Source organism: Vidua macroura, chromosome 2 (genome assembly GCF_024509145.1).
Source record: "Vidua macroura isolate BioBank_ID:100142 chromosome 2, ASM2450914v1, whole genome shotgun sequence".
Taxonomy (NCBI): Eukaryota; Metazoa; Chordata; class Aves; order Passeriformes; family Viduidae; genus Vidua; species Vidua macroura.
This window is the reverse complement of record NC_071572.1, coordinates 61,830,332-61,857,789: the sequence shown is the minus strand read 5'-3', so window position 1 is coordinate 61,857,789 and position 27,458 is coordinate 61,830,332. Positions and strand designations below refer to the sequence as shown.

Sequence of the window (27,458 nt, the reverse complement as noted above, 5' to 3'; positions counted from 1 at the left end):
TATTGCTGTTTTAACCATGTATCACACAGAATACCCAAAGTATGATAGCTGCTGTAAAATTAAAGGGAAAACTAATATTGTTGGGAGGGAAAAAAACCCAAACAAATACTAAAAAAAAAACCCTGGAGTGGAGGAAAAGGAAGAGGAAACTAATCAGTGATTAGCACTGTTTTGGTGGCTTTTTTATAATGACAGAAGCAGAGATAAGTGTCTACCTCCAAAGTAGTTTTGCTGCAAGGAGTTCCTTAGCCCAGTGGCTGAAATCAGTGGCTTGGAGAAGTCAAGGGTACGCTGCACGCCTCTGTCCCAAGGAGGGAGTTAACTGTGCCAGCAGCTCATGGCACACCCTGCCTCTCATTTGTAATTTAAATGATCTGTGAGCAATTTGTGGAAGCCACTGGACAGAGTGGGGAAGTTAGTTATTTGGGCATGAAACAGCCTGGAGCCCTGTAGTACTGTATAATAGTCTACTGGAAAAATGCTGAAAAAGGTGTTTATGGTGGCTACAAACACTTTAAATGCATCTCTTCTGCAATATGAGATGCAGTGGTACAGCATTTTATCTTTCTTCTAAACCCTATTCATAAATATCCCTGTAAGTAAATCCACTTCTGATACCAATAAATGGCTTTGATTTCACTCTTCTGATATCTTCCTTGTGTTTTATTCTAGAGTCCCAACCCATTGCTGACCTTCAGTGTTAAGACCCATGACCGCATCTACTACATGGTTGCTCCTTCTCCAGAAGCCATGAGGATATGGATGGATGTCATTGTTACAGGCGCAGAAGGCTACACCCACTTCATGTTATAATAAAAGGGGAGCATAGGGCATCCTGCAATAACATAACTAATGAAGTTAGCCATATCTAGTGACAGCTGAAAAGCCAGTGAATACCCCGAAATGTCCTCCTTATGATGTGCACCCAAAACCTCAGATTGAGAGGAGGTTATAAATGCATTGAAAAGGGGGGGATGTTACCTGTTGTAGTTGATCTTTATAGGAATGAACAAGCTAAAGCTGTTGAGAGAATCATAGTGCTCCAAAATGGATAATCAGGCAATTTTAATTACAGCATCTTGATTGAATGATAAGTTTCTACAAATACTCTTATACAGAGAATGTCTTCATACATTTATATTGAACAGTTTACAAGTGTGTGTGTTCTCATTGGTTTGCAAAAATTCTAGTGAAACAAAAAGGTGTAATAAGCATATATTTTAATATGCAACATTTGACATTTATGGATGATTAGGTGACTTTTTAAAACCTTTAGTCAAGTATTTTATAGAAATACAAACAAAAAAGAAGCCCTAAGGTACACACAGTTCTTGCCTTAGTAGTTAAGTGTTACAACAGAGCCAAAGAGATACATGATTCCCTTACATTTTCATATTGTTATTTGTACCTAACTTTCTGCAAGGGGACAGTGCCAAAACTCTTAATGACTTTTAATGTAATTAAATTGTTATATTCTGTATGTTCACAAACACTTTGTGGCAACAACTGTAAGTTTAAAGTTCGCATCTATGGAGCACAACAAGAAAAAAAACCAAAAAAACCAAGATGGATAGCTTTATAAAGATGCTATTTTTCCACAAGGATGAGAAATGGAAATACATGTATTAACTTCCTCATAAAGAGGGATTTTTTTAATCCTCTCTGTTCAATAGAATAAGCTGATTCTGGGCTCTACAGCAATTTTCTTTTATATCGTAAGGTCCTAGTGTAGTTCTAATCTTATTCTGTGCCAAGTGAACACTCTATTGAAATCTCTCAAATATTGCCTGCCTTGAAGGCAGCACCAAAATCTCTACCTGTCTGGATTCTTTGGAGCCAAGCTTTCAGTCAGCTGTTTTGTTGTTTAATTATATCTGCACAGAATACTGCTGTCAAATAGAATAAAAAGAGAGAGGTGAGTTCTAAGACTTTACACTAAGCAGTGTATGAATAAAAAACCCTGAAAGTTTGAAGTAGTAGGGACTGAGATTCCTAAAACAGCAAAAATACTGAGGGTGCAGCAGTCTCCCATTTTAAAATCACCTCCAAGTTCTTGAAAAATATTGCAAAAATATAAATTATTTAATTGAAATTAACTTCAAGCAAGTGTCACATTATGACTTTAAGGAGGTTCCATTTGATTATAATTGAAACACGCTCTGTGGTTTGTGTACTAGAAGAAAGCACATTAGCCTTTTTTTTTTCTTTGATGAAAAGTTAATGGCTTTTAATTGAACAAATAAACTGAAAACAGAATAGAAGTATGCTGGCAGAATATTTTTGTTATACTTTTTAAACTATGTAACTGTAATGAACAGGTTTGTGGTATGTACAGGTGATGTGGTTGTTCTAGAATGACAAACATCAGTTTCTACTTGAATCATAGAAGAGACTGTTGTTGCAAGATAATTGCTATCATCTGTGCAGATCACAGCCTGCAATCTATAATTTAAAACACTATCAAATAAATTGCTTTTGTTTATACAGTTATTATTTTTTCCTGATGTATCTTGATTTTATTCCCAAGTATAGTTATAACGGTTTTCTAATAATGATTTTTGTATCCTGCATGATGCAATGAAGGCATTTCAATAAACATTTTTAAAAATACACTTGTTTTAAATATTTTCTTGCTGCATTATCCTGAGACATTTGTGCTTGTCTTTTAAATAGTTGTATACAGTCATGCAAACAACACTGTATTTCTCAGTAACACTTAATTGAACTATTCCATTATTTTCCATAGCTCTTTTGTGGGAAAATACATCTTTCGGAGGGCAGGGAAATTAGGAGTGTAGTTTGTATTCTGCATGTACATAATATAATACCTTTTTCATTTTTTATGAACCTGTTTGAAAAATTTATTACCAGCTTTGGCTATTGACAATATTTTTTTGTTTAGCTGCAAACCAGAAACTGCTTGAGTTTAAAGATTTCAATGTTTTCCCAGTATTTGACTTAGACATGACATGAATGGGAGTATTAACTCACTGTGGAAATGAAAACCAGTGTGGGTTTATGACTGATTTGTTTTTGCTGAGTTTGCCACCATCATGATGAAGTGGGGTGGGTTCTGTAGTGGTGTATATCAAGACAACATAAGTAGAGCATGGTGGTAGGCATCCCCTTCTATGATCAGTCTGCAACTGATCATAAAAGCCCTTCAAGCTTACCTGCCTGGGAGTCAATATCTCCTTACCCTGAAGGCTCTCAGGCAATTGTAAACCATGGAGTCTGAGTCTTAAAAACCTCCTCTGCTGTGTCCCATGACCTACAGGTGCTGGCCTGATGCTTGGATGGGAAAACACCCTTCCCTTGGCAGGCACTGGCCTTTCCTAGTGTTCATTTTCGTGTGCCAGGGGAGGTTGGACATCAGGAAGGGTTGTCAAGCATTGGAATGGGTTACCCAGGGAGGTGGTGGAGGGACATCCCTGGAGGTATTCAAGAAATGAACTGGACGTGACCGCAGGTGATGCTATGGTCTAGTTGACATGGTGGTATTTGGTCAAAGTTTGGACTCAATGATATTTAAGATCTTTTCCAATCTAAATGATTTAGAGATTCTATTATTATTTTCTTTGTGGCTGCCATGGCCTGTATATAACAGATGAATTTGCATAAAGATGTCATTTTGGCTCCTGTGCTCCTATACCCAACGCTGAGAGAAGATGAGGAGGTGTGAGCCCGTTACTGAGGCCCCTTCTCAGCTGTCTCTTCTCAAGGCTGAACAGGCCCAGGCCTTTCTCTCAGCCTCTCCTCCTAAGAGAGAAGCTTCAATCGCCCTCATAGTGAAGCGATATGCGGAATAAATAAATAGACTCCATAACTTGGGGTAGTTATGAAGTGGGTATGTATGTCAGGGCCTGGCACAAGTGAGATAGCTCTCCAAAACTTGTGCCCCAAGCTTCAGTCTGACCCACACCTTTATTCTCAAAGATGTTCCATATGTGATACATTGCACAACATTTTCATGCATATTCAACCCCTGGCCCCGCCTGTCCTCGCCTCTCATGCTAAATAAGTCCACGCCCTTCTAGGCACGCGTGGTTTGCTGTGGTGGTCGCACGGGGGTCTCTCGGTGGTCCTGAGGCTGAAGATTGGGGTCTTCCTCATGACTGAACTTTTGAACTTTTCCTCTCTGCGCGTGCGCTTTTGGTCCTTTGGTGCTTATCTGAGTAGGTCTGTCAGTCTTGATAGGCTTGGAGACTGAGGAGCTTCTTTATCTGGGTTCTTTGCCTCTTCTGGTATTGTTCTTTATGCAAGAAGCTCTAGAAATTTGCATTTTCCTATGCCCTTTGTACCAGGCAGAAGTTTCTTAAGTAAAAGTTTAAAATTCAACACATAACTCTACAAGCTAAATTATAAATGCTTAATTCATTTTGTTAACCTAACTCTAAAAATCTCTGTTTCAGTAGCCTGCCACTGGACCGCTCCAGGAGCTTCGTGTCCCTCCTGTACTGAGAAGCCAAGACCGGGACACAGCACTCCAGAGGTGCCGCACCAGTGCTGAGCAGAGGGGCTGGACCACCTCCCTCGACTGCTGGCAGTGCTCTTCCGATTGCACACCATTGGCTATAAGGCACAGCTGGCTCGGGGGAAATGCACGATCAATGCTTTGGCTTTTTTAATTGGCAAAACGTTGCCGTTTCCCAGCGAGGTTCGGCCCCGGCCACAGACCGCGCCAGCCCCGCCCCGCCCCGGCCGTCGCTTCAGCCCCGCGGGAGGCGGGCGGCGCGTGCGCGGACGGCGGCCATGGCGGGAGCGCTGGTGCGGGCCAGCCGTACCTCGCCTCTGAGGGGATCGCTGTCACCGCTGAGGGCGGCCCGGGCGCTCCTGGGTAAGGGAACGGCCGCGGGGAGCTTGGAGCAGAAGGGTTGTCAGTCAGAGGGGAAAGGATGAGTGTCGGTGCCGGCTGTGACAGCCGCCGTGCTGCTCTTGGGCAGCTGTGGGTGGCACCCTTTCCTCGCCTTCAGCGTCGTCTCCATCGGGAAGGGCCGGGGCGCGGCTCTCTGGTGGGAATGGGCATCTTAAACTCGGTGCCCTTCCCTTCCTCGGTTCCTGACAGGCTTCCCCTCCCCGCCTGGCCCGCGGAGGGGCTCGGTGTCTGTGCACAGGGCAGGACAGCTGCTTTCCTACGTGTGTTTTGTTGGCTCTAAGCTCTTGCCCCTGGTGGGTTTTGAGGAGCTGGGAATCGTGTGCCAGTTCGCTTGATTGGGTGTGGAACGTGCCTTGTAAAGCTCCGCTAGGCACCTGAAAAGCTTTGCTGGCATCCACCTCTGAGTGAGCTCGGCCTCTGCCCAAACACGCAGTGTCCCTTCTTGATGTGTCAGACCCCGTGCTTGTCTGAGCTGTTGAGTTTATTCATTGCCTTTAATTGGACAGGTGAATCTCATCTTAGGCTGCTTAGTGAGTAAAACTTAATTGCCACTACGGGTGCATATTTTGTACCTGCATAAAAGCTTGAATACAGTGGGATTTTGTTGCTGTGTTCTTCTCCTTTTCTGTGTATTTATAACAGTAATATTATCAGAATATCTGTTTATTTGAGTGTGTCTTTAGGTGCTCTGGAGTCCAGGCCAAGCAGCAGTTCCTGCTGGAATGTGGGTGATGGCATGAAACCAAGTGTGTACAGAGTCCATTACCTGTCACAGCAGCATTAATCTGTTGCTTCTGGGAGTGGGGAGATCTCAGTGCAGGAATATTCCCAGAGCTGTTCAGGGAACTTCTTTGGCTTTTATGTGTAATGTAACACTGGTCTCACTCACAGTTTCTGGTGTTCATAAAAGTGCACAGTGACTCCGATATGAAGAGAATTCCATAGATCAGGCAAGAGCCCTGTGTTCTTCCTGTAGCTATCACCTTCTGTCTGTAACTTGCTTTTATGAACATTAATACCTGCTTTGCACCCTTCAGAGATGCTTCCTGCATTCTGATGGGTGTTTTCCCATCCAAGCATCAGGCCAGCACCTGTAGGTCATGGGACACAGCAGAGGTTTTTAAGACTCAGACTCCATGGTTTGCAATTGCCTGAGAGCCTTCAGGGTAAGGAGATATTGACTCCCAGGCAGGTAAGCTTGAAGGGCTTTTATGATCAGTTGCAGACTGATCATAGAAGGGGATGCCTACCACCATGCTCTACTTATGTTGTCTTGATATACACCACTACAGAACCCACCCCACTTCATCATGATGGTGGCAAACTCAGCAAAAACAAATCAGTCATAAACCCACACTGGTTTTCATTTCCACAGTGAGTTAATACTCCCATTCATGTCATGTCTAAGTCAAATACTGGGAAAACATTGAAATCTTTAAACTCAAGCAGTTTCTGGTTTGCAGCTAAACAAAAAAATATTGTCAATAGCCAAAGCTGGTAATAAATTTTTCAAACAGGTTCATAAAAAATGAAAAAGGTATTATATTATGTACATGCAGAATACAAACTACACTCCTAATCTCTTACCAAGATCTTTCCTAAAATCAGGAGGGGAAATTACTGGGTAGCTGCTGATGGTTTTGTCTGTCTAAAGAGAAATCTGAGAGGGTGACTACATTGAGCTTTGCTTTTGAGTTGGCTACGGTGGTTGCTTTAGGGGTTTGCATTATTCAGGTTGGGATTGCTGCTGGTGCTTCCATTAACTCATTAAATGGAAGAATAGTTTGTGAAGTAGCTTAGATAGGGGTTGTGTCTTGTAGCTGCAGTTGGAAGCCTGCCCAGTGTCAAGGTAATTTGAAGACACATCCAGAGTGCTGCAGCATGGAAGACAAGTAGCTTCAGAGATGGCTATCAGGGCTTAAGGGGGAGAAAAATATTCCCAGTTATTCTTCTATTAAATTTAGCACTTCTTGGTTCTTCTTCTCCTACTGACACTTGCACTCTACTGGCCCTGAAGAAGTGACTGGCTTTGTGAGAGACACACACAAATCAAAAGCCACAGTGTGGATGCATCTTAATACCTTTACTGTGGAAGTCATTCACCTTTATAAACAACTCATGCCTCAGTAGGAAAAAGAACTACTTCATTTTTCAGGAGCAATTTAATGGTTTTAATCTATAGTTCAAATGATGCCATTTCTGTTGGACTGTAAGAAATTTCTGAATGCTAGCTGCACTCTGTATCTGTTATGTATCCACACTTACTCATGCACATCCAAGTTTAACAACAAATCAACCCCCCAAAACCCTTTCAATGTAATCTCTCTGATAGTTACAAAACAGAATTCAAGGCTGCAGGACAGTTAAGTGGTGTGATACTGTCAGGCTTGGGTTTTGCACTATTTATCCACCCCTAGGAAGCCCTGAGGCTTTATTTTGGGTTGCACAGTTTCTTTGGCCCCTGTTGAAGAGCCAGTGATCTTCTAATCTAAGAATTAAGAGTGTCAAAGTCTTAGAAGACTTGACCAAGCTTTCAGTTTAACAAATTACCTTGCTGAGTTGGATAATAGAGTGGATTAAGTCTGCTTAACAGCTCTCTACGAATTACGTGGGTGAATTACTTGTCCTCACCCGCAGTAGAGGTAAAACTGAATTAAAGTTTAGTTAGATAAATCCTGTAGCAGCTAAAGGTAGATTAAATCCTGTAGCAGCTGTTGAGATTCAGCAGAATTATTAATTAGTTAGCATTTCCTCTGTTAATTTCCTTGTTTGATGTTATTTATTTCATTTGGTTTAAACAATGCTAATGTTGTTTTATGCTCATCATGATGAAAAAGTTAGTCACAAGATTCTTTCCCAGTTCGTGATGATGAACTTGCCCCTATATCTCCATATATTGTGTGGATCCAGGGCTTTGATAAGGTGCAGTTTTATCCTTCAGTTTTAATTCTAATGAAAAATTTGTCACCTCATGTACTTGTAAACTTACATTGCACAGAGTAAACTAGTCTCAAAAATATGCTTTTTGAAAATAAAAGTTTAAACTAAAGTAGATATTAAATTGGAAGATTTTTTGGTGAAGTGAGTAAATGTATTCAAGATGGTATGAAACATGAGGACTGATGAAGTCTAGGAAGCCTGAGAGTTTGTTTTCAGTCAACCACTTTGCTAATTGCTGAATGAACTCTCTAGGTGGTTGGCGTTTAATGATTTGAGAATGAATCACAATAAACTTTGTCTTTCAGGATCATCAGTACTTGTCAATCATTAAAGAATATAGGAGATGGGTTTTTTCTCTCTTGAGCCGAAATACCTTATTTTCACATAATGTGTCCATATTTGCCAAACCCTGAGTTTATAAAAGCTTGCATTTCTGCCAGGGTTATCATGATGATTGTATTAAATAGCTCCTCTTACTAGTTTGCAGGCTGAAGTCATCAGTCAGCTTTCTCACTCGACCAGATCGACCAAATATTGCTTATCAGAAACTAAAAGGGAGGAACCCAGGGGTTATTTTCCTTCCAGGCTTCAATTCAAATATGAATGGTCAGAAAGCAACTGCCCTTGAAGATTTCTGCAAATCATTAGGTCATGCCTTCATCAGGTACATAGAGGAGTATTGTTCTTGAGAAAATGAAACTAGTCTCATGGGTTGTGGGAAGGGGTTTTAACACAAATATGTAAACTTTAGCATTTGGATTGGGGTGCTCCCTGCGCTAAGGGAGCTTGTATACAAGATAAGAAGTCTTCTGTTTCCAAATGTAGGATTTCTGTCAGTAGAGAGACTGAGGTAAATCAGGAGAATGTATTGTGAAAGTAATTCAGAAAATTCTCTTAATTTTCTGTAGTATAACCACTGCTACATGTTCCAATCAGTCTGTAGGCACAAAAATTAGGAATTAAGGACCTGGAGTTGTGTTTTTTAAGTAACCACTATAAACACTGGACATAAGGACATGCCAAGTTTGATTAAGTTACCCTGTGTCTTCTGTGGGTTTAGAAGATCATGCCCCTACTTGGTGATGCTGTCCTTTGATAGACGAGATTGAATGCTATCTGTCAGAATGTGTCATAAGTCTTCATGTTTGGGTTCAGTGTTTGAAAGAGTTTGTACATTTTAAAAATACCTTCAAAATTTAAGGGTCTGAGGGTTTGTTTGTGTTTTTTTTTTTTTTTTGTCTGTAAGGGAAATTTTTTATCTATTCTTGTAAATTATGATGTTATCTCAAATGATAGAGAATGCTGCATAACTTAGTTGTGTTTGTTGTATTTGAACTGTTTTTATGTGATTTCTGGTCCTAGTGATAAACGGGACCAAGTAAGAAAATACTGTGGTATCTTGTTCCCTGCTGATTTGATTATACAGTACTAGTTAGTTAGTGTTTGTTTTGCTGTGGACAGTACTGTGACTTTCATGTTGATGGTTATTTTTTCCGATTTGACTATACAGGATGTGGAAGTTCAGATGGTAAATTTGAAGAGTGTACAATTGGGAAGTGGAGAAAAGATGTTCTGTCTATATTGGATGAACTTACAGATGGACCACAGGTTATATTTTATTTTTAAATACAGAATGCTGTTTTCCCCTCAGGGTAGAACCTTGATCAAAGATATGCCATAATAGTCCTGGTCAGCTGTAGCTTTTGCTGAACAGCTGACACCTACTCACTTCCAAGCTGAATCATTTGAGAGGTCATATTCATAGGCGCTCTTTTGCAGGCAGGTAGGTCACAAAATCATGGAAGCATGGGTTGGCAGGACCTTCTGGAGGTTGTTTATTAGAATCTCCTGCTCAGAGCAGGGCTGTTGTCCTAGAGAGTCTGAGAAAGCCTCATGGTGGAGGGGCTACCTGACAGGGGACAGGGAATTGTTCCTGTGTAGTATGGCTCTGTTAATGAAAAAGTGTGTCACTATCCCATGCTGATGCATTAATTAAAGGATTTGCAGGAAGATTACAAGATACCCCATATGATCAAATAGCTTTAAAAAACAGGCAGGAGAAACAGCATTTGATTTCTTCAGTTACTTTAGAAATTTCTGTGAGAAACTTGGAATCCCCTACAACCTAGAAATACCCAGTATTGTGTTCAAAACAATTTTGAATTATGAAAAGCAATTATGAATTGCTTTTGTTTACTTCTTTCACTGCACTGAGTCTTTACCATGTGCATTTAGCTTGAGAAGGAAACATAAAAGTATGTATATGATACTGAATTGTTTCAATTCTCATTTTGTTTTCAGTGTTTCAGTTTCAGACAGCAATAACCAGCCATGCCAAACAGCATAATAAATATCAGATCGTGTGGTGCTTACTCAGGCAAAATTTCCACTTGAGCTGACAGCAGTTCTGCCTGGGTAAGGACAGCAGGATTATGCCCAAGGTTTAAATAGTTAAACCAAGTGAACACTGTGTCCTGGCTTGTAAAATAAGCATGTATTCTATTTGCCATCTGTTGGGCAGTTTTCTTATCTTTTCCAAGAACAATGTCTCCCTCCAGGGAGATATCTTCTGTTAATGTGCCATTGAATGGTTCACTGCATGACTGAGAAAGTTACATCATCCCATTGTGAGATGCTCCACCCAGAGAGAAGAGCCAAGCATCCCTACCTGCATAAAATCAGGATTTCTTGAGACAGCAACTCAGCCTCTTCACTGGATTCCCAGAGGAAGACCAGGCCCATTTACTCTTATCACCAGACCTTCAGAGAAAACTACACCCTTCTACTGGATCATCACTTCAGCAACATTTCATCTGCCACTCCGGGAGCAGGAGGAGCAGCCACCATTTAACTGGACTATCACTAACACCCTGACTCCTCAGGGTGTCAGGTTTCTGACTTATCAGTAGTTTTGTTTGTACTAATTACATTTTTTTTTAATTTCGTTTTTTTCCTAGTAAAGAACTGTTATTCCCATTCCCATATCTTTGTCTGAGAGCCTTTCTATTTTGAAATTGTGGTAATTTGGAGGGAGGAGGTTTACCTTTTCCATTTCATGGGAGGCCCTTATCTTCCTTCACAGACTCCTGTCTTTTCAAACCAAGACAGATTTTGGCACCCAATGTGGGGCTCGAGGGCATTGAGAGGAAAAAAGGATTAACAGTTCTTAAGTAATCTATTTTTTTTTTGTGTGTGCTGATATAGAAACATCTTTAAGTGTCACCATGTGGTATAGTTTACCCTGGTTTGGGTGGCACGTGGTTGTGGCTATATTTCTCCCATTTGTAGGCCCTTATCTAGATATGGGTCCTATAACTAAGGCTGTTGTGGCTGTTATCCAGTTTGGCTTATGGGTTAATAAGGTGAGGAATTCATGGATCTTTAACTTCCTCTGGAAGGCAGGTACATGGATTCAGAGCTATCACACACTAACTGTATGTTTCTGGGGTTACTTTAATAATGGTACCTACTGTGAGGAAATGACACTGGGGGAATTTTTCTCCCAACCTTTTAACCATCTTTTTGGGTCTGCTACACCAGTTTTTGAAGGGTTAAGATCCACTCTAAATGCTAATGACATCATACAATGGGTGGTGTTGCTGATAGGCCTGTTCTATTTAGCACCCAGAGATAAGGGAATATTAACCTGGATAACTACCCTGACACCTACACCAGAGACTAGGGATGCTGCTGCAGAGCCTGACATTGCCCCAGAGACTAGAGATGCTGCTGCTCCAGAGCCTGACCCTGCCCCGCAGCCCGCCTCAAAAATGAACCACCCAGATTGGGTGAGGGTTCTGGTTAAGGAGATAAGTGAGATGCTGAAAGAGTGCATTTCCCCAGCTGGTGAGAAACCCTCCCTTTGCCTTGAAGAGGTACAGTCTAATAGTACAGCTGTGGAACCCACAGATGTTACAACTGTCCAGGTTCCAGCTGAACCACAAAGGCAGTCCCAGCCAGCAGCAGCTGCCCCAGTAGAAACAAGGAGATCCAAGATGAAAGCAGAGCACCCAGATAGGGATAGGAATGGAGGAATCTCGCAACCTACAGGGGAGCCAGAGGTTGCGATCATCACCAAGTCCCTGACATATGAAAGTCTCCCTAACTTGCACAAAGACATTGTGCAACGAGGACATGAGGCTTATACTACCTGGTTACTCTGGGTCTGGGACCTTATGGGTACAGGCGTGCAGCTGAACGGTGGTGAGGCAAGGAACTTGGGACCCTTGACCCAGGACTCAGGTATGAATCAGATTTTTGTAAGGGAGCCAGGGTCCCTTTCTCTCTGGGAGTGGCTTTTAATGAGTGTCAGAGAGAGGTTTGTCCACAGGGAGAGAATGCAGGAGCACCATCATAGAATGCACTGGAAGACCCTTGAGGGGTGGCAGGGATTGGAGGTACTCTTTGGGAGGGATGGACAGCATGATAATGACCCTGACAAGGTCAGGTGCACAGGGCAAATGCTGTGGAGTCTAGCAAATCTTGGGCCATCTCAGTACACCACTTTCATCGCAACAATTGATGCTGACACTAACTAAGAGACAGTGGGTTCTGTTGCCAACAAACTTAAGAATTATGAGAGTATGATTGCCTGCCCAATGCAGGCTCATATCTCAGCTGTGATTAAGGAGTTCAAAGAGGAGATGAGGGAGGAGATGAGGAAGGTTAATGCAGCACCTGTGCGAGTCACAGGCCCCAAAGTCAGAGCCCAACACTCCCCAGCTAGAGAGAGAGGGTACACCCCAAGGGCTAATCTGTGGTTCTTCCTGCGTGACCATGGGGAAGACATGGGAAGGTGGGATGGGAAACCCACTTCTGTCATGGGTGCGTCAACTCAAGGAGGGAAACTCTAGCTGGGGAGTTCCACCAAGGTGAAGGTAGCCTCAACCTCCCATGACCAAGCTGTCAGGTATGATCTGTCGGACCCCCTTGAAGGAACCTCTAGTATGTATGCCCAGGAAAGGAATAATAACCAGGGTTAGAGGGGCCCTGTCTCTAGCCAGGGAGAGACATGGGAAAACTGGATCTTCTGGACGGTGTGGATCTGATGGCCTGGCACATCAGAGCCACAAAAACATGATGCTTTAGTTGATACTGGTGCGCAGTGTACTCTGATACCATCAGGACATGTGGGGGCGGAGCCTGTTTCCATTGCTGGTGTGACAGGGGGATTGCAGCAATTGACCCTGGTGGAAGCTGAGGTGAGCCTAACTGGGAAGGAGTGGAAAAAACATCCTATAGTGACTGGCCCAGACGCTCCATGTATTCTAGGCATACTGCCTTCGTACTTCCTCCAGAACGGCTATTACAAAGACCCAAAGGGACTCAGGTGGGCTTCTGGAATAGCTGCTGTAGAGGCAGAGGACATTAAGCAATTAAACACCTTGCCTGGACTGTCAGAAAACCCGTCTGCAGTAGGACTCCTAAGGGTGGAAGAGCAACGTGTGCCAATTGCGACCTCGACAGTGCACTGCCGGCAGTATCGGACGGATCGAGATGCTGTGATCCCCATCCACAGAATGATTCGTGAGCTGGAGAGCCAAGGGGTTGTCAGCAAAACCCACTCACCCTTCAACAGCCCCATCTGGCCTGTGTGCAAATCTGACAGAGAATGGAGATTGACTGTGGACTATTGTGGCTTAAATGAAGTGACTCCACTGCTGAGCGCTGCTGTACCGGATATGCTGGAACTCCAGTACGAGCTGGAGTCCAAAGCAGCAAGTGGTATGCTACTATTGATATTGCTAATGCGTTTTTCTCCATTCCTCTGGCAGCAGAATGCAGGCCTCAATTTGCTTTCACCTGGAGGGGCATGCAGTACACCTGGAACCGACTGCCCCAGGGGTGGAAACACAGCCCCACCATTTGCCATGGACTGATCCAGGCTGCACTAGAAAAGGGTGAGGCTCCAGAACACCTACAGTACATTGATAATATCATTGTGTGGGCAGAAGTGTTTGAAAGAGGTGAGAGGATCATCCAGATACTGCTAGAAGCTGGCCTTGCCATCAAGAAGAGGAAAGTCAAGGGACCTGCCCAAGAGATCAAGTTCCTGGGAGTGAAATGGCAAGATGGACGGCGCCAGATTCCCACTGAAGTCATCAACAAGATCACAGCGATGTCTCCACCAACCAGCAAAAAGGAAACACAAGCTTTCCTAGGTGCCATAGGTTTTTGGAGAATGCACATTCCCGAGTATAGCCAGATTGTGAGCCCTCTGTACCTGGTTACCTGCAAGAAGAACGATTTCCACTGGGGCCCTGAGCAGCAACAAGCCTTCACCCAGATCAAGCAGGAGATCGCTCATGCTGTAGCCCTTGGCCCAGTCAGGATGGGACCAGAAGTCAAGAATGTGCTCTACTCTGCAGCCAGGACAATGGTTTGTTCTGGAGCCGAAGTTACGGAGGGTCCGAAGCCAACTACACCCCCACAGAGAAGGAAATCTTGGCTTTCAAGACTTTCTTGGAGTTCAAGCCGCCTCGGAGGTGATTGGCACGGAAGCACAACTCCTCCTGGCACCCCGACTCCCGGTGCTGGGGTGGATGTTCAAAGGAAAGGTTCCTACTACCCACCATGCCACTGACGCCACATGGAGCAAATGGATTGCCCTCATCACCCAGCGCGCCCGTATTGGAAACCTGAATCGCCCTGGGATTTTAGAGATAATTATGAACTGGTTGGAAGGTGAAAATTTTGGTCTCACTGATGACGAGGAGCAGGTACAAGTGACAAGGGCTGAAGAAACTCCACCCTGTAACCAACTACCAGCAGAGGAAACACGCTACGCTCTTTTCACTGACGGTTCCTGTCGCATCATAGGGATGAACTGGAAGTGGAAAGCAGCCATATGGAGCCCTACACGACAAGTTGCACCGAAGGAGAAGGTGGATCAAGCCAATTTGCTGAACTCAAGGCTGTTCAGCTGGCCCTGGACATTGCTGAAAGGGAGAAGTGGCCAAAGCTCTACCTTTATACCAATTCGTGGATGGTAGCCAATGCTTTGTGGGGATGGCTGGGAAGGTGGAGAAAGGCCAACTGGCTACGTAGAGGAAAACCAATCTGGGCTGCTGATATATGAAAAGACATTGCCTCTCGGGTGGAGAAACTAACGGTGAAAGTCCGTCATGTAGATGCCCATGTCCCCAAAAGTCGGGCTAATGAGGAGCACCAAAACAATGAGCAGGTAGATCAGGCAGCAAGAATAGAGGTGTCAAAGATAGACTTAGATTGGCACCATAAGGGGAAGTTGTTCCTGGCTCGATGGGCTCATGATGCCTCAGGTCATCAGGGCAGAGATGCCACCTACAAGTGGGCACAAGACCGAGGGGTGGATCTAACCATGGACAGCATTTCTCAGGTTGTCTGTGACTGTGAGACGTGTGCTGCCATCAGACAGGCCAAGTGGGTGAAGCCCCTGTGGTATGGTGGATGGTGGTCCAAGTACAAGTATCGGGAGGCCTGGCAGATGGACTACATCACACTGCCTCAGACACACCAAGGCAAGCGCTACGTGCTGACCATGGTGGATGCCACCACTGGATGGCTGGAGACCTACCCTGTGCCTCGTGCCACTGCCCAGAACACCATCTTAGTCCTGGAAAAGCAAGTCCTGTGGAGACATGGCACACCTGAGAGAATTGAGTCTGACAACGGCACCCATTTCAAGAACAGCCTTATCAAAACCTGGGCCAGAGAACATGGTATCGAATGGATATATCATATTCCCTATCATGCTCCAGCTGCCGGCAAAGTTGAATGGTGCAACGGACTCCTTAAGAATACCCTGAAGGCACTTGGTGGGGGAACATTTAGAAACTGGGAAATGAACCTGGCAAAAGCAACCTGGATGGTCAACACCTAAGGGTCCATCAATCAAGCTGGTCCTGCCCAGTCAGAACCCTTGCACACAGTACATGGAGATAAAGTCCCCGTGGTAGATATGAAAGGTATTTTAGGAAAAACTGTTTGGATTAATCCCACCTCAGGCAAAGACAAACCCATCCGTGGGATTGTTTTTGCTCAAGGACCTGGTTACACTTGGTGGGTAATGCAGAAAGATGGGGAAACCTGTTGTGTACCACAGGGAAACCTAGCCTTAAGTGAGAACTGGGTGTAAGATTTCATTGTGATGCAGATGGAAATAGAATAAGGGGTGGATAATGTCCTGGCATGTAAAATAAGCATATATTCTATTTGCCATCTGTTGGGCAGTTTTCTTATCTTTTCCAAGAACAGTGTCTCCCTCCAGGGAGATATCTTCTGTTAATGTGCCATTGAATGGTTCACTGCATGACTGAGAAAGTTACATCATCCCATTGTAAGATCCTCCACCCAGAGGGAGGAGCCAAGCATCCCTACCTGCATAAAATCAGGATTTCTTGAGACAGCAACTCAGCCTCTTCACTGGATTCCCAGAGGAAGACCAGGCCCATTTACTCTTATCACCAGACCTTCAGAGAAAACTACACCCTTCTACTGGATCATCGCTTCAGCAGCATTTCATCTGCCACTCCGGGAGCAGGAGGAGCAGCCACCATTTAACTGGACTATCACTAACACCCTGACTCCTCAGGGTGTCAGGTTTCTGACTCTATCAGTAGTTTTGTTTGTACTAATTACATTTTTTTTTAATTTCGTTTTTTCCTAGGAAAGAACTGTTATTCCCATTCCCATATCTTTGTCTGAGAGCCTTTCTATTTTGAAATTGTGGTAATTTGGAGGGAGGAGGTTTACCTTTTCCATTTCATGGGAGACCCTTGCCTTCCTTCACAGACTCCTGTCTTTTCAAACCAAGACACACTAATATTTTGTGCAAGAAGAAAAAAATCTTATTAGCCATTTCCTGTAAAACACTGTATTTTCTTGTCTGTTTTTTATTTTGTTTTCCAGATTCTGGTGGGCTCCAGCATGGGTGGATGGCTGATGCTTCACGCTGCAGTAGCACGTCCAGATAAAGTAGCTGCTCTGGTTGGAGTAGCTGTAGCAGCAGATCACGTTGTAACAACTTTTAAGAGGCTTCCTATTGAGGTAAATGTTGATGGTTGGCTTTTGTGCAGTCTAAAAATCTTATCAAGAATTTAAGAAATTATGTTATTTAAACTTTTCCTGCAAATTTTAGGGTAAGTTTCCTGTATTTGATTAATGTAAGCTTCCAGTATGAGACTAGGGTGAGCACTAGCCAGAGTAAGCTTATATTACTGTGGTTTAGAGGATATGAGGTCAGATCCCTGCTGTTTGCAGACCATTAGATTTCAGTGTTGAAGATCTTATATTTGCATTGGAATTGGATCCTTGTACTTTGAAGGATGGAAAAGTAGCCACTAAAATAGTTGAAGTGTCACTGGATGAGATGCATAATGACACAGGTTATGTGCATAGAAAGGAAATTCTTCAGATTAGTGTGCTTGTAAAGGCTGTAAGATTTAGGTAGTGGGAACTGCCCTTCTGAGATTCTTCCTTGATAGTAATAATGTCTAGTCTTCAGGAAAGTAAATGAGGTGTTACATGGCAATAAATAATGTGTGCCTTAGAATGATGAAAATATCTTCCCAATTTGTTTGGGTTTTTTCTAAGGTACTTTGTAGTGTCAGTATTTCTATTTAGGACTCAGAATATGAAAATCCTTAGGAATCTGGAAACAAAGTATTTAGAGACACCTACTGTGGCAAAGACTGAAAAGACTGAGTGCTGGACAGTCTTTTCCCTAGGATTTCCCATTGTTTGAGGATCAGTGAATTGATTGAAGCCAAGGAGATTTACTGTTCATGATGGCTATACATCTTTTTCTTTTCTGATAGATTCTGGCTAAGAAACTGAATTTCATTGGTGAATTTTAACTAGATTAATTTGCAGGAGAGGTTTGGAGAGCAGCTTTTGTGACATGGTAGGAGATTTGTCTTCTCAGATGCTGTAAGGAGAATGGGAATGCACTTCTGATAATAAAAACCAACAAGGTGGAATTTTATGCTTGGGGGAGTTTTACGGCTTTTAGACAAGAAATAAGTTGAGGTACTCTTAAGTACTCCTAACGTGTTTTGTCTAGTCTTTGCTCTCTTTTATATAGGCGCAGAAAGAAATAGAAGAAAAGGGTGAATGGAAGTATCAAACAAAGCATAATAAGGAAGGATATTTCTCCTTGACCTATGACTTCATCAGAGAAGCAGAAAATCACTGCGTGCTGAATAGTCCTATTCCTGTAACATGTCCCATACGCCTTATCCACGGCATGAAGGATGGGGATGTCCCTTGGGAGATCTCAATGCAAGTTGCTGACCGTGTTTTGAGCAAGGATGTGGATGTTACCCTCCGCAAAATTGGCCAGCATCGGATGAGTGACAAGGAGGATACAAAGCTCCTTGTGAATACTGTTGATGATCTAATTGACAAGCTGTCAACAGTAGAATAACCTGAAGAGTAGAATTAGTGCATGAACTCTACACCCGACTTTTTTCCTTGAGTAACAGAAGCCTTGTTACCCAGATGGTGGCAGGCCTGTGACTGTCACAGTAGGAACTGAGCTTTATCTGGTGTTTCCTTACCTCTGTTTCATAAATACAGGTATTGTATTATTGCTGCATTTGCACACAGTCCAAAGTGTGAAGGAGTGCTGCTATTGAGTTCAGAACCTCTCCTTCACCATTTTACCCATTTTTTTCACAGATTTCCTACAATTTTGTACTGACATGTTGATTACTTTTTCTTGCTGTTGGCCTCTACAGTAAAACTTTATTTTCACATCTTTGACACCTTACTGTCCTTTCACTGTAATATCATTGTATCTTATGTCTGAAACCATCTGTGCAAGGCAAAATACAACTTACGTGTTTACTGAAGTTAATTATTAGAATAGTGAGTACCATGAAACACAATAAACAGATTTCAGATAAATGGTCATTTTGTTCTGAAATGCTGTTAAAAAGTGGAAGGCACACCCTGATGTTGTGCTTGGGGTACTACATAGGGAAGAATTTGACTTCTAAAAATGCAGGGCCTCAAAGCCCTGCCTCACAGGTGTTTATCTGTGCTTATTAGGAGGGTGTGTGTCATCTTCTCCAGGCTGCCATCTGTCGTTCATTTGTGGGCCTACTGTTAAGGAAACAATAAATAATCGTGGTGAAACTGGATCAATAAGGTGACTTTAATAGTAGCTTCTTCAAAGTGGGGAGTACGGTGCTATAGAGCACTTTTGCCTCTTTCCCATGACTTGAGAGCTGTGGATTGCTGAGAACAATGTCTTCTTCAGCTGCGTGAGTCCAGCCCTGAGAAGTTGTAAATAAAACTTGATAGTTGAATAAGTCTTAACATGTAAATCCATAGAATTTAGTAGTAAATTGATTTAATTGCAAATATGACTGTTACCTGGGTTTTGTACAGAAATACAGTACCATTCGTACACTTGAGAGAGAGGCTGGAATTAGTTCAGGCTGGCCTTAATGTATAACATCAGTCAAAAGCGTATAATTGTTTATGGGTTTGTTACTTGAAGTAGTAAATGACATCACTGTTGTTACCTTGAAAGACTAGAGCTGCTGGGAGTAAGGTATTTCTAGAAAGTTTGTCATTTTCAGTTTTAGCTATGTCAGTAGAATTGTGCTGAACAGGGCTTTGCTGAGGTAGTGGGTTTTAATTAAAAAAAAAACACCACTAACAAATAACTAAAGTTAAAAATAAACACAGCAACAAAACCAAAATTTCAGATGTGTTCCTATGAAGTACAGTTCTATTTAGGCTTGCAAAAAAGAAGCTGTGATGTAAAAAAATGAATTTTTTATATAAGTAAAAAAAATGGCTCTTGTTTAGAAGCAAATTTTCTACTTCAAGTGTACCAATTCCCTAACTCGGTCACAGAGTGGTTTGGATTGGAAGGGACCTTAAAGATCATCTGGTTCCAACCACCATACCATGGGCAGGGATATGTTGCACTAGACCAGGTTACTCAGAGCCCCATCCAACCTGGCCTTGAACACTTCCAGAGATAGGGCATCCACAACTCCTATGGGCAACTTGTTCCAGTGCCTCACAGTAAAGAATTTTTCCTTAATTATCTGATCTAAACCTACTCTCGTAAGTTTGAACTCATTCTTCCCCTTGTTCTGTCATAACATGCTCTTATAAATAGTCTCTATCCAGCTCAGGATGATCTGGATTGGGATAATTGCCTAAGGAAATTAGAACATTTCATGAAACCTTGTTCCCAAGTATTTCTGGCATAGACTGTTCTTCTGTTTGTATCACTATGCAATTCACTTCAGCTTTAAAACCTCTGAAATATGTTTCTAACTTTGAGAAAGTTAATGCAAATGGCATACCTGGAGTTGAGGTTTTGTTCATGTTTATGTACTGTTAAGCAGTTGTCATCTTTATATGTGTTTGTATGACTTGAATGTGATAATACCTAAAAAACAGATTTTGTGGGTTTTAAAGATGCAGTCAAATCAAAATTATTTTGAAACTTTGTGCCCTAAGCCATGATAGGTTTTTTAAATCCAATTTTGTCTCGTCTCAGATTGGTTTGGCTCGTAATGGAAGAAGAGGCTGAAACAAGTGGACTGCAGTAATTCCAAAGTAATTAATTTTAATTAATGCCAAGAGTTACCAGTTGTAATATATATACTTTTTCTTCACATATGTTAAAGTTATTTCAGTGACTGAAAAGTTTTGAGTTTTTTTTTTAAATAGGGAGTTATACCTGTAAACATTCAATTTAATACTTCAGACAGGGAAAAGGCTTTGTGTGCATGCATAAACTGTAGCTGTGTATTCCTCTTGAAAGAGTTGCATTGTATTCCTGCTTCATGTTAGCCTTTATTAAATAATTGATATTTTACAGGTAAGGTGTCTATTGCAGTGCCTTAGAGCAAAATAGGTGAAGGTAAATGTGAAGTGGAGCAGTTGTGTAAAGAGTTTTCAGGAGGGTTTTTTTCCCTGTTTGCTGTTGGTGTTGTGTTGTTGCCCCCTCCATTATTCTGCTGTAGTAACATGAGGTGGGAGAATTCAGTGTAACAGGGTTGGCATAGTTGTTGGGAATACAAAACTGCAGCATCAGTTGCTGAAACCACAGCATTACTGAAAATTTAATCCTAGGGGAGTGAGGTTTTTTTGCCACTTGTTTTGTAGTCCTGTATTCCTTCTCTGCTGGCTAAATGGAATCAGTGGTAGCATTTACAGTACAGGTACACCCAAAGTTTGTTACATATGGCCTAAATGCAAAGGCAGAGATGATACTTTCTTCATAAAGATGATATTCTAGGTAGTGTTTTGAAATTCAGGGAATGCTAGTGTCCTTCTCTCTGTGCTCACTTTATTTTTGTAAATCTGGTTTGCTTAAATATGAAGAAGTATACATTGTGCAGACAGACCTTTTTCTCTGATTTTGGTGTAGTAATTCCATTGATATTTATCTTTGCAAGCATAAGCATTTTCTCTTGTGTTAATGCTAGAAATTACCAGAGTTTTGACTCTTGGCAACTTCACATATTCACATGCCTGAAAGAAGGGATAGTGATAACTAGAGAGATTTACATCCTACCTCTGAGCAGCTGTTGACCTACCAGGAAGTTTTTACAATCTCAAATGATGTGGTGTTCACATATTACAGTGTCATTCTGAATTGGTACATTTTGTCCTGTGTGTTAATGCCTGGGGCATTGCTTTTTTCTTTGCCAGTAGATGCCTACATAGTAAGTATTTTCAGTATTAGTCATGTTTAAAAACTAGTATTTCATTCCTCTGTAGAGGTACTGTATTAAAATAGGATATTACACACTTGGAAAACTCTGCATGATCAGATTTTTTAAATCCTTTGTATTGAATTATGTTGTGTTTTGGGTTTTTTTTTTTAACAGACTGCTGATGTGTTGACAAATGCAAAGCATTTTGTGAACATAAAATGTATATTTCCTCAACAATAAGCTTGATTCGCATGAAATAATCAGTTTCTAAAGCTTACTCAACATTTTTCCTAATAAACAAGTGCTCTTATTCTGCTTATATTGAGCTGTACTTCCCCAGTTTTAGATACATGTATTTTTATCTTGTTAAATATTCTACTTGGTTTGTCTTTCCTCTTGTTTGGCTTTGTATTACACACCATGTGGTTTGGGTTTTTTTGTTTTGGGTTTTTTTTTAACTTAATTGGTGTTAAGTGTTTCATGTAGTTTCAGTTTAGCTAAGCTGTTTTCTCTTGCATCAACACTAAATGCAAAAAAGGCAGTGTTCACAAAAAAAGCCTGGCTGGATAGACCACCTCCTGCTGTTTCATTTTTATGTTAATTTTGGTTACATGCTCTCTTGGACATGCTGTTATTCAATGGGGCTAAAAGATTTATGGTACCATACTTTTCATATCAAATCAAAATGTGCTTAGAGAGGAACATTCAACGGGTGACTTGTCTGCAGCTGCTCAACTATCTTCAGTGCTCCAGTCATGATGCAATACAGAGTTGTAACATCTTCTGGACCAGTGCTGTGGTCAGAGTTTCTACATTAGGTTTGTGCTTGTAATTTCTTTCTCCTCTGGCAGGAAAAAAAAAACCCAAACAAGTAGGAGGGAAAATCATGTCCTGGGGAATAATGAGATTTGAACTTATTTTCTAAGCTACTCAGTTGTGCTGTTACAAAGAGACCTATCTTACCCTTTCACATTTTTTTAGTTTTCTTAAATGCTGAAAAGTTACGTTATACTAAAGGCTTCCAGGGAAATAGAAGAGAGTTCTGTGTTTGACCTGTCTTTGAGATGAGCAATCTCTCTGCTTTGTATCGATGACCAAATTCATTAAGATGTGTATGAATGTAAAATTTCACCAAGGCTTGATGAAAACAGCTGTGTAAGGAATGCAGACAGAAATACCAAACATCAGTGTAAACTTTCACCCTTCTAAGTTTATTCTCAAGCCCAGCAGGGACAGGAAAGGCAGACAGAACTCAGCCATTACATTAAATAGCAGCCAGCTTGCTGAGCATGAGGTTTTAATGCCCCTGTCATTGGCACTTTGCTCCTGGCAGGTATTTTCTAAGGGAAGATTTTACTGTTGGGAAAGCGAGGCAGAGATGAAGATCACAAATGCACTGCTCATAGATTTACTGCTTGTTGGTCAGTTTTTATAGCTCACATTTGCTTTGTGACTGTAGCACCTCATCTCTCTTCAATATAGATTTGCCTAGAACAGAAAAATGTTACAGCCTTGGTCACGTACTATGTAAAAGGAGTTACTGCAGTCTGGTTGTAGGCTTGGTCTTTTATTTCTCTCTCAAGTCCTGCATATGTATGTTACGTGTTCCAGTGCTTCTTTTCCATTAAAGAGAAATGGGCACCCTCCATATGATGCAGTAATTGCAGCTCACAGGTAGACACATTTTCAACCTGCTACAGTCTCGACTTGTGTCTGGCAAGGAGCTTCAGGCAGCTCTGCATTTATATTTGGAAGGAAAAGCAAAAGACAATTCCTAAAACTTCCAGTCATTTGGTTCTGAAATTAAAATACATATTTGAAATCTTTATAGGCTACCACGTGAAAGGTTGTGTTCTTTTTGGGCCTTCTGATCTGCACCATGCTGTCCACTTGCCTCCCACTTAGCAACATGAGAAGGTCACTGCTGCCTGCTGGGGTGGAAGCAGGTGCTCGTGTCAGTGGCAAAGGTCGGCTGAACAGTAGCATGCTTAAGGATTGGAGTGATGCAAGTGGGCTGCCCAGACTGTAGCCTGGGAAAACCATTCCCTGAAGCCTGCCTAGGATCAGATCTTGACCATACAAGAATCCTCGGATTTGGGGTTTAATTGATTATGGCTTGCTGGCAGAAAGTGTGCCGGAATGTGCTAGTCCTTGGGACAGTACCTCTTGAAAACGTTCCTTAGAGCAAAGCTAAATCCCTAACCATAAGAAGCAGCATTTATGTAGTTAGAGGATTTGTGTTGCTTTTCCGGCTCTTTTGTTTCCACCCGGCTCCTTTTTCCCGGGGCGCTTGCCAGCGGCTTCTGGGAGCGGCCAGAGGGTGCGACAACCACCTTTGGAGTTCGCTTTGATACAGACAGAGCTATTCTGAGAGCGCTACCAATGACCGAGACAGAGATCAGAGAGGCCGCTTGCTTGCAGTCCAAGGAAGATTGTATTTGCTCGAATGCTGCAAGGACAAGTGATGGGGGAGGGGGTTTGGTTACTGTTTTTATAGGGAGTACATAGGTGATAAGGTTAAACCAATAGAAACAATGTCCAGTCTGAATACATTACAAGTGAAATCCAATGGGAATAGCTTCAGGGGGAAGGATGAACTTACAGAAAAATACAGAAACGAAACTCCAACTTCAGATTCACAAAGCTTTTTGCCCCTTTTGTGTAGCTACGCACTACCACAGATTTGATCTTTTAGGGGGTTGTTACAACTTTTTGATGTTACAACTTTTTGTCTATAAATTCTGCTGTCTGTTTTGACCTCTATTTCAGTGAAATAAAGATGTTACTTACTTTCTGTTCTACTGTGAATGTGCATTGCAATGTATAATTTTCAAACCAAAGTCGTTCTCAGGAGGTACTGTTCTAGTTGGCAAGAAATAAGCAATTGATATGAAACCTGCGTTTCTTTCAAAGGAGTCTGTTAATCCAGCTCAAAACTTAAGAGGTCCTGAGAATTCAAATGCACAATTTACCTCCAAGGTCATCTTGAGTACTGGGAATGCTGAGAATTATATCCACAGGAATTGGTTTCCAGTGCTAACTGTAACTGTTAACTGGTAACTGTTTCTGCTGGCAAGCTGCTTGGAAGGTGGTCAGTGACTTAAAAATTCCAGAAACACTCCGGTTCATGGCAGCCTTCTGAGCTGCCTTGTTATGCAGGCTGGAGTATTGGTGCATTCTCTTTTGTCACACACATAGGAATGTCCTTCTTTCCTGAATTACTTTTCTTTTAAACCCAAATTTGAGGTGTTCCAAGTATGCACTTGCTTGGGGCATAACATGAGCTGACAAAGATACAGAGCTGATAAAGAAACCTTTTTGCAGGTGGAAGATACTTGCTTAAGTTAGCCTATTTTGTCTTCGAGGACCTCTAGATCTTAGACTTCAAAGTAATGAGGAAGTTAGAATTTCTAAATTCATATTGGCCCCTGGTTCTGATAACTCTGCCACCTGTTTTTGCACAATTAAAAGGAGGGCAATATTCCAATATTACCTGTCATGTATGTATGTGATAATTCATGCAAATTAAAATATTCTTATAAAAGTTTCTAAGGAAATCTAAAATATAAAATGCACAAGCCAGCGATGGGGATTGCAACACTGGGTCGAAGGCACCTGGACAAAAGAGGGAGGGCTTCATTTGCAAGCTAATAGACGTGGCCAGCCCGGAGATGGATCATCCATCAAGGTGGTCGGAAGGCCCAGATGATGAACACGCGGTAAGTACCCAAGATCGAGATAACCAGAACCATCAGGAAGATACATCTGAATACCAAACTCGGGAACACAATCATGGGTGATTATCACTCTCCGGCGGGTTTTGTTCCACTTGCCACAGTGAAAGAACTCCACATGAATGGGTACAGCCCAGAAAAGAAGAAAGGGACTTTTGCCCCAGGCAAGAAAAACTGTATAAAAATCGCTGGGACAGGACAGTCGGGGTGGAGCATAGGAGAGACCCTCTGCCAGAGTGGTTGAACCTGTGTCTCACCCAGTGTTGATCCCAGGCTTCGCACTGTCCTCTTTTGTGGCTGGCTCAGATAGAATTTGATCTTTATAATATTTTTTTTTTCCTTTTTTAATTCAGCTGAGTCAATTTTTATCTATAACATTACCTTTTTCCTCTAGTCTGACTAGCGCTCTTGTGTAGAACATCTACAGCTATCTTATGACAAAGTAAGGCCATGCATAAAATCAAGGCTCTGCAGAGCACTTTCCTGCCTTGAAGCTCCCAGAAAAAGGCCCTGTACTTGAGCTGAGTTTGTACTGGACCTGAGCATCCTCTCCGCAACTCTAGAAAACCTGACATCACACATGGACATTTATGCAGGGAGGATCTTTGAGAGCTCTTTGGAGGTTTCATTTTGAAGGGAGGTGCTGTGAACTTAAAGTTTTTGAAAAGTCTCTCTTTTTGTTTTGTTTTTTTTGTTTGTTTGTGGTTTTTTTGGGGTTTTTTTGGTTTTGTTTTTTTGTTTTTGTTTTTGGGTTTTTTTTTTGTTTTTTTTTTTTTTTTTTTGTTTTTGTTTTTTTTTGTTTTTTTTTTTTGTTTTGTTTGTTTACTTAATAGTAAAAGGTCCGTTATTGTACAGTGGCATACCAGGGAAATGGAGCCTGGGCTTCACAGTTATTGCTGGACAGCTTTGTGTGATGGGGATTCAACCCACCATACTTTGTAAGATTGTACTTGGGATAGCTGAAATACCAGGCTCTTTCTAAGGAATGAATTGCCAAACAGTGAATCTGACAAAGGTTAATGATTGCTCTGTGGTAGGATAGGTTTTACATTTTCTTATGTATTCTAGTTGGAATTCATTGAAAGCTATTGAGTTACCCTGGATCTACACATGGGTAGTGAGCTAGTTAATATCAGTTGTTGGTTTTGGCAGCATTTATTTATAGACTTACAAAGATTCTTTTAAATTTATAGGATAATATTGTGATTATCTGGGAGCATAAGGGGAGTCATAGTGCTTACAGACATGAAATGCTTCTTCAATTTTTCAAGCTTCAGCCCTAGTTTTTAGTCATAAATTCCAGTCTTGTGTTGCCAAGAAAAAAAAGAGGACAAAATCCATTAGGAGCAGTAGGTGAAGTGTTCTAATGGTAGTACCTTCGTGCTTACATAAACCTGCCCCTTTCTACTGCATCACATTTCTAACCATCAGGCTTTAATTTGCCTGTGTCTGACATAAGGAACTTGAGCTTCTTCAATTTTTCTTAAGTTGTAGGCACATGTGCTTGCCATTTCTTAAATTCTGGTTTTGGTGAGATAAACAGGTAATCTTTCTGATGTGATTACTGTAACAGCTCTAATTTTCAATCCTCCAGTTACTGGAATCACTATTTAAATTTACTTTACTCTTCCACTCATTTTTATGAAGAGTAATTATCAGAATTGGATATGATATTCCCATTGCTGTTGGTGCACCTCCCATGTTTTATTCAGCCAAGCCCTTCAATCATAGTGTCTTACCCAACATCTTCATCGTCTTCTGCATTTTTTTTTTACATCTGTTTTGTCATAGGACAGAATGCTGCATTCTTAAAAGTACTTTTCAATGATGGCTGGACTTTGGCTGTAATAAAACACTTTTTGTTTGCTTTCACATAGACTGCTTTCAAAGAAGTTTATCTTTTTTGCTTACTCACATGAGCTGGGATCTTCTTAGGAGTGTGGGGGTTTTCATTGACTTCTAATAACATTAACTACTTCAGGCCTGGGAACATAGTTTTGTACAAACTGAATAAAATATACACCATCATTAATGATTTTTCAGTTACAGTCATATTACAGGATCTGTGAGTTAACCAGCTTTAATCTCTCTAATGTGTCATGTTGCTTCAGAATTGGTTTAGTTCCCGAATCAGCATGTCATGGAGTAGCCAACTCTAATATATTACAGAGCATTTAGTAAATTGCATCAACATTATCACTTAAAAAATTATTCCATTGTTTTCTCCAGGATTGATAG

At 41.6% G+C, this 27,458-nt stretch overlaps 2 protein-coding genes across 5 annotated transcripts in view; both read left to right on the top strand.

The window, feature by feature from the left end:
- PHLDB2 (pleckstrin homology like domain family B member 2) overlaps positions 1-2,610 on the top strand; it is a 60,334-nt gene extending 57,724 nt beyond the window's left edge. For all 4 annotated transcript variants that reach the window (XM_053971511.1, XM_053971514.1, XM_053971513.1 and 1 more), the window contains one exon: positions 673-2,610. In XM_053971511.1, coding sequence (XP_053827486.1) covers positions 673-813 — 141 coding nt within the window. In that variant the 3' untranslated portion in view covers positions 814-2,610. The remainder of the gene's footprint in view (positions 1-672) is intronic.
- A 2,136-nt stretch (positions 2,611-4,746) lies between these two features.
- Positions 4,747-24,294, top strand: ABHD10 (abhydrolase domain containing 10, depalmitoylase). The gene is made up of 5 exons (XM_053970002.1): positions 4,747-4,837; positions 8,297-8,476; positions 9,309-9,424; positions 16,706-16,843; positions 17,880-24,294. The coding sequence occupies exons 1-5, from the start codon at positions 4,753-4,755 to the stop codon at positions 18,219-18,221; spliced, it is 861 nt and encodes a 286-aa protein (XP_053825977.1). The 5' UTR covers positions 4,747-4,752; the 3' UTR covers positions 18,222-24,294.
- Positions 24,295-27,458: the final 3,164 nt, after the last annotated feature.

Bases quoted from the DNA above. Each gene is read 5' to 3' on its own strand.
- ABHD10 (XM_053970002.1), top strand. From the start codon at position 4,753: ATGGCGGGAGCGCTGGTGCGGGCCAGCCGTACCTCGCCTCTGAGGGGA. The intron at 4,838-8,296 runs GTAAGGGAACGG...TCCTCTTACTAG, and splicing joins GGCGGCCCGGGCGCTCCTGG to TTTGCAGGCTGAAGTCATCA. The intron at 8,477-9,308 runs TCAGGTACATAG...ATGGTTATTTTT, and splicing joins ATCATTAGGTCATGCCTTCA to TCCGATTTGACTATACAGGA.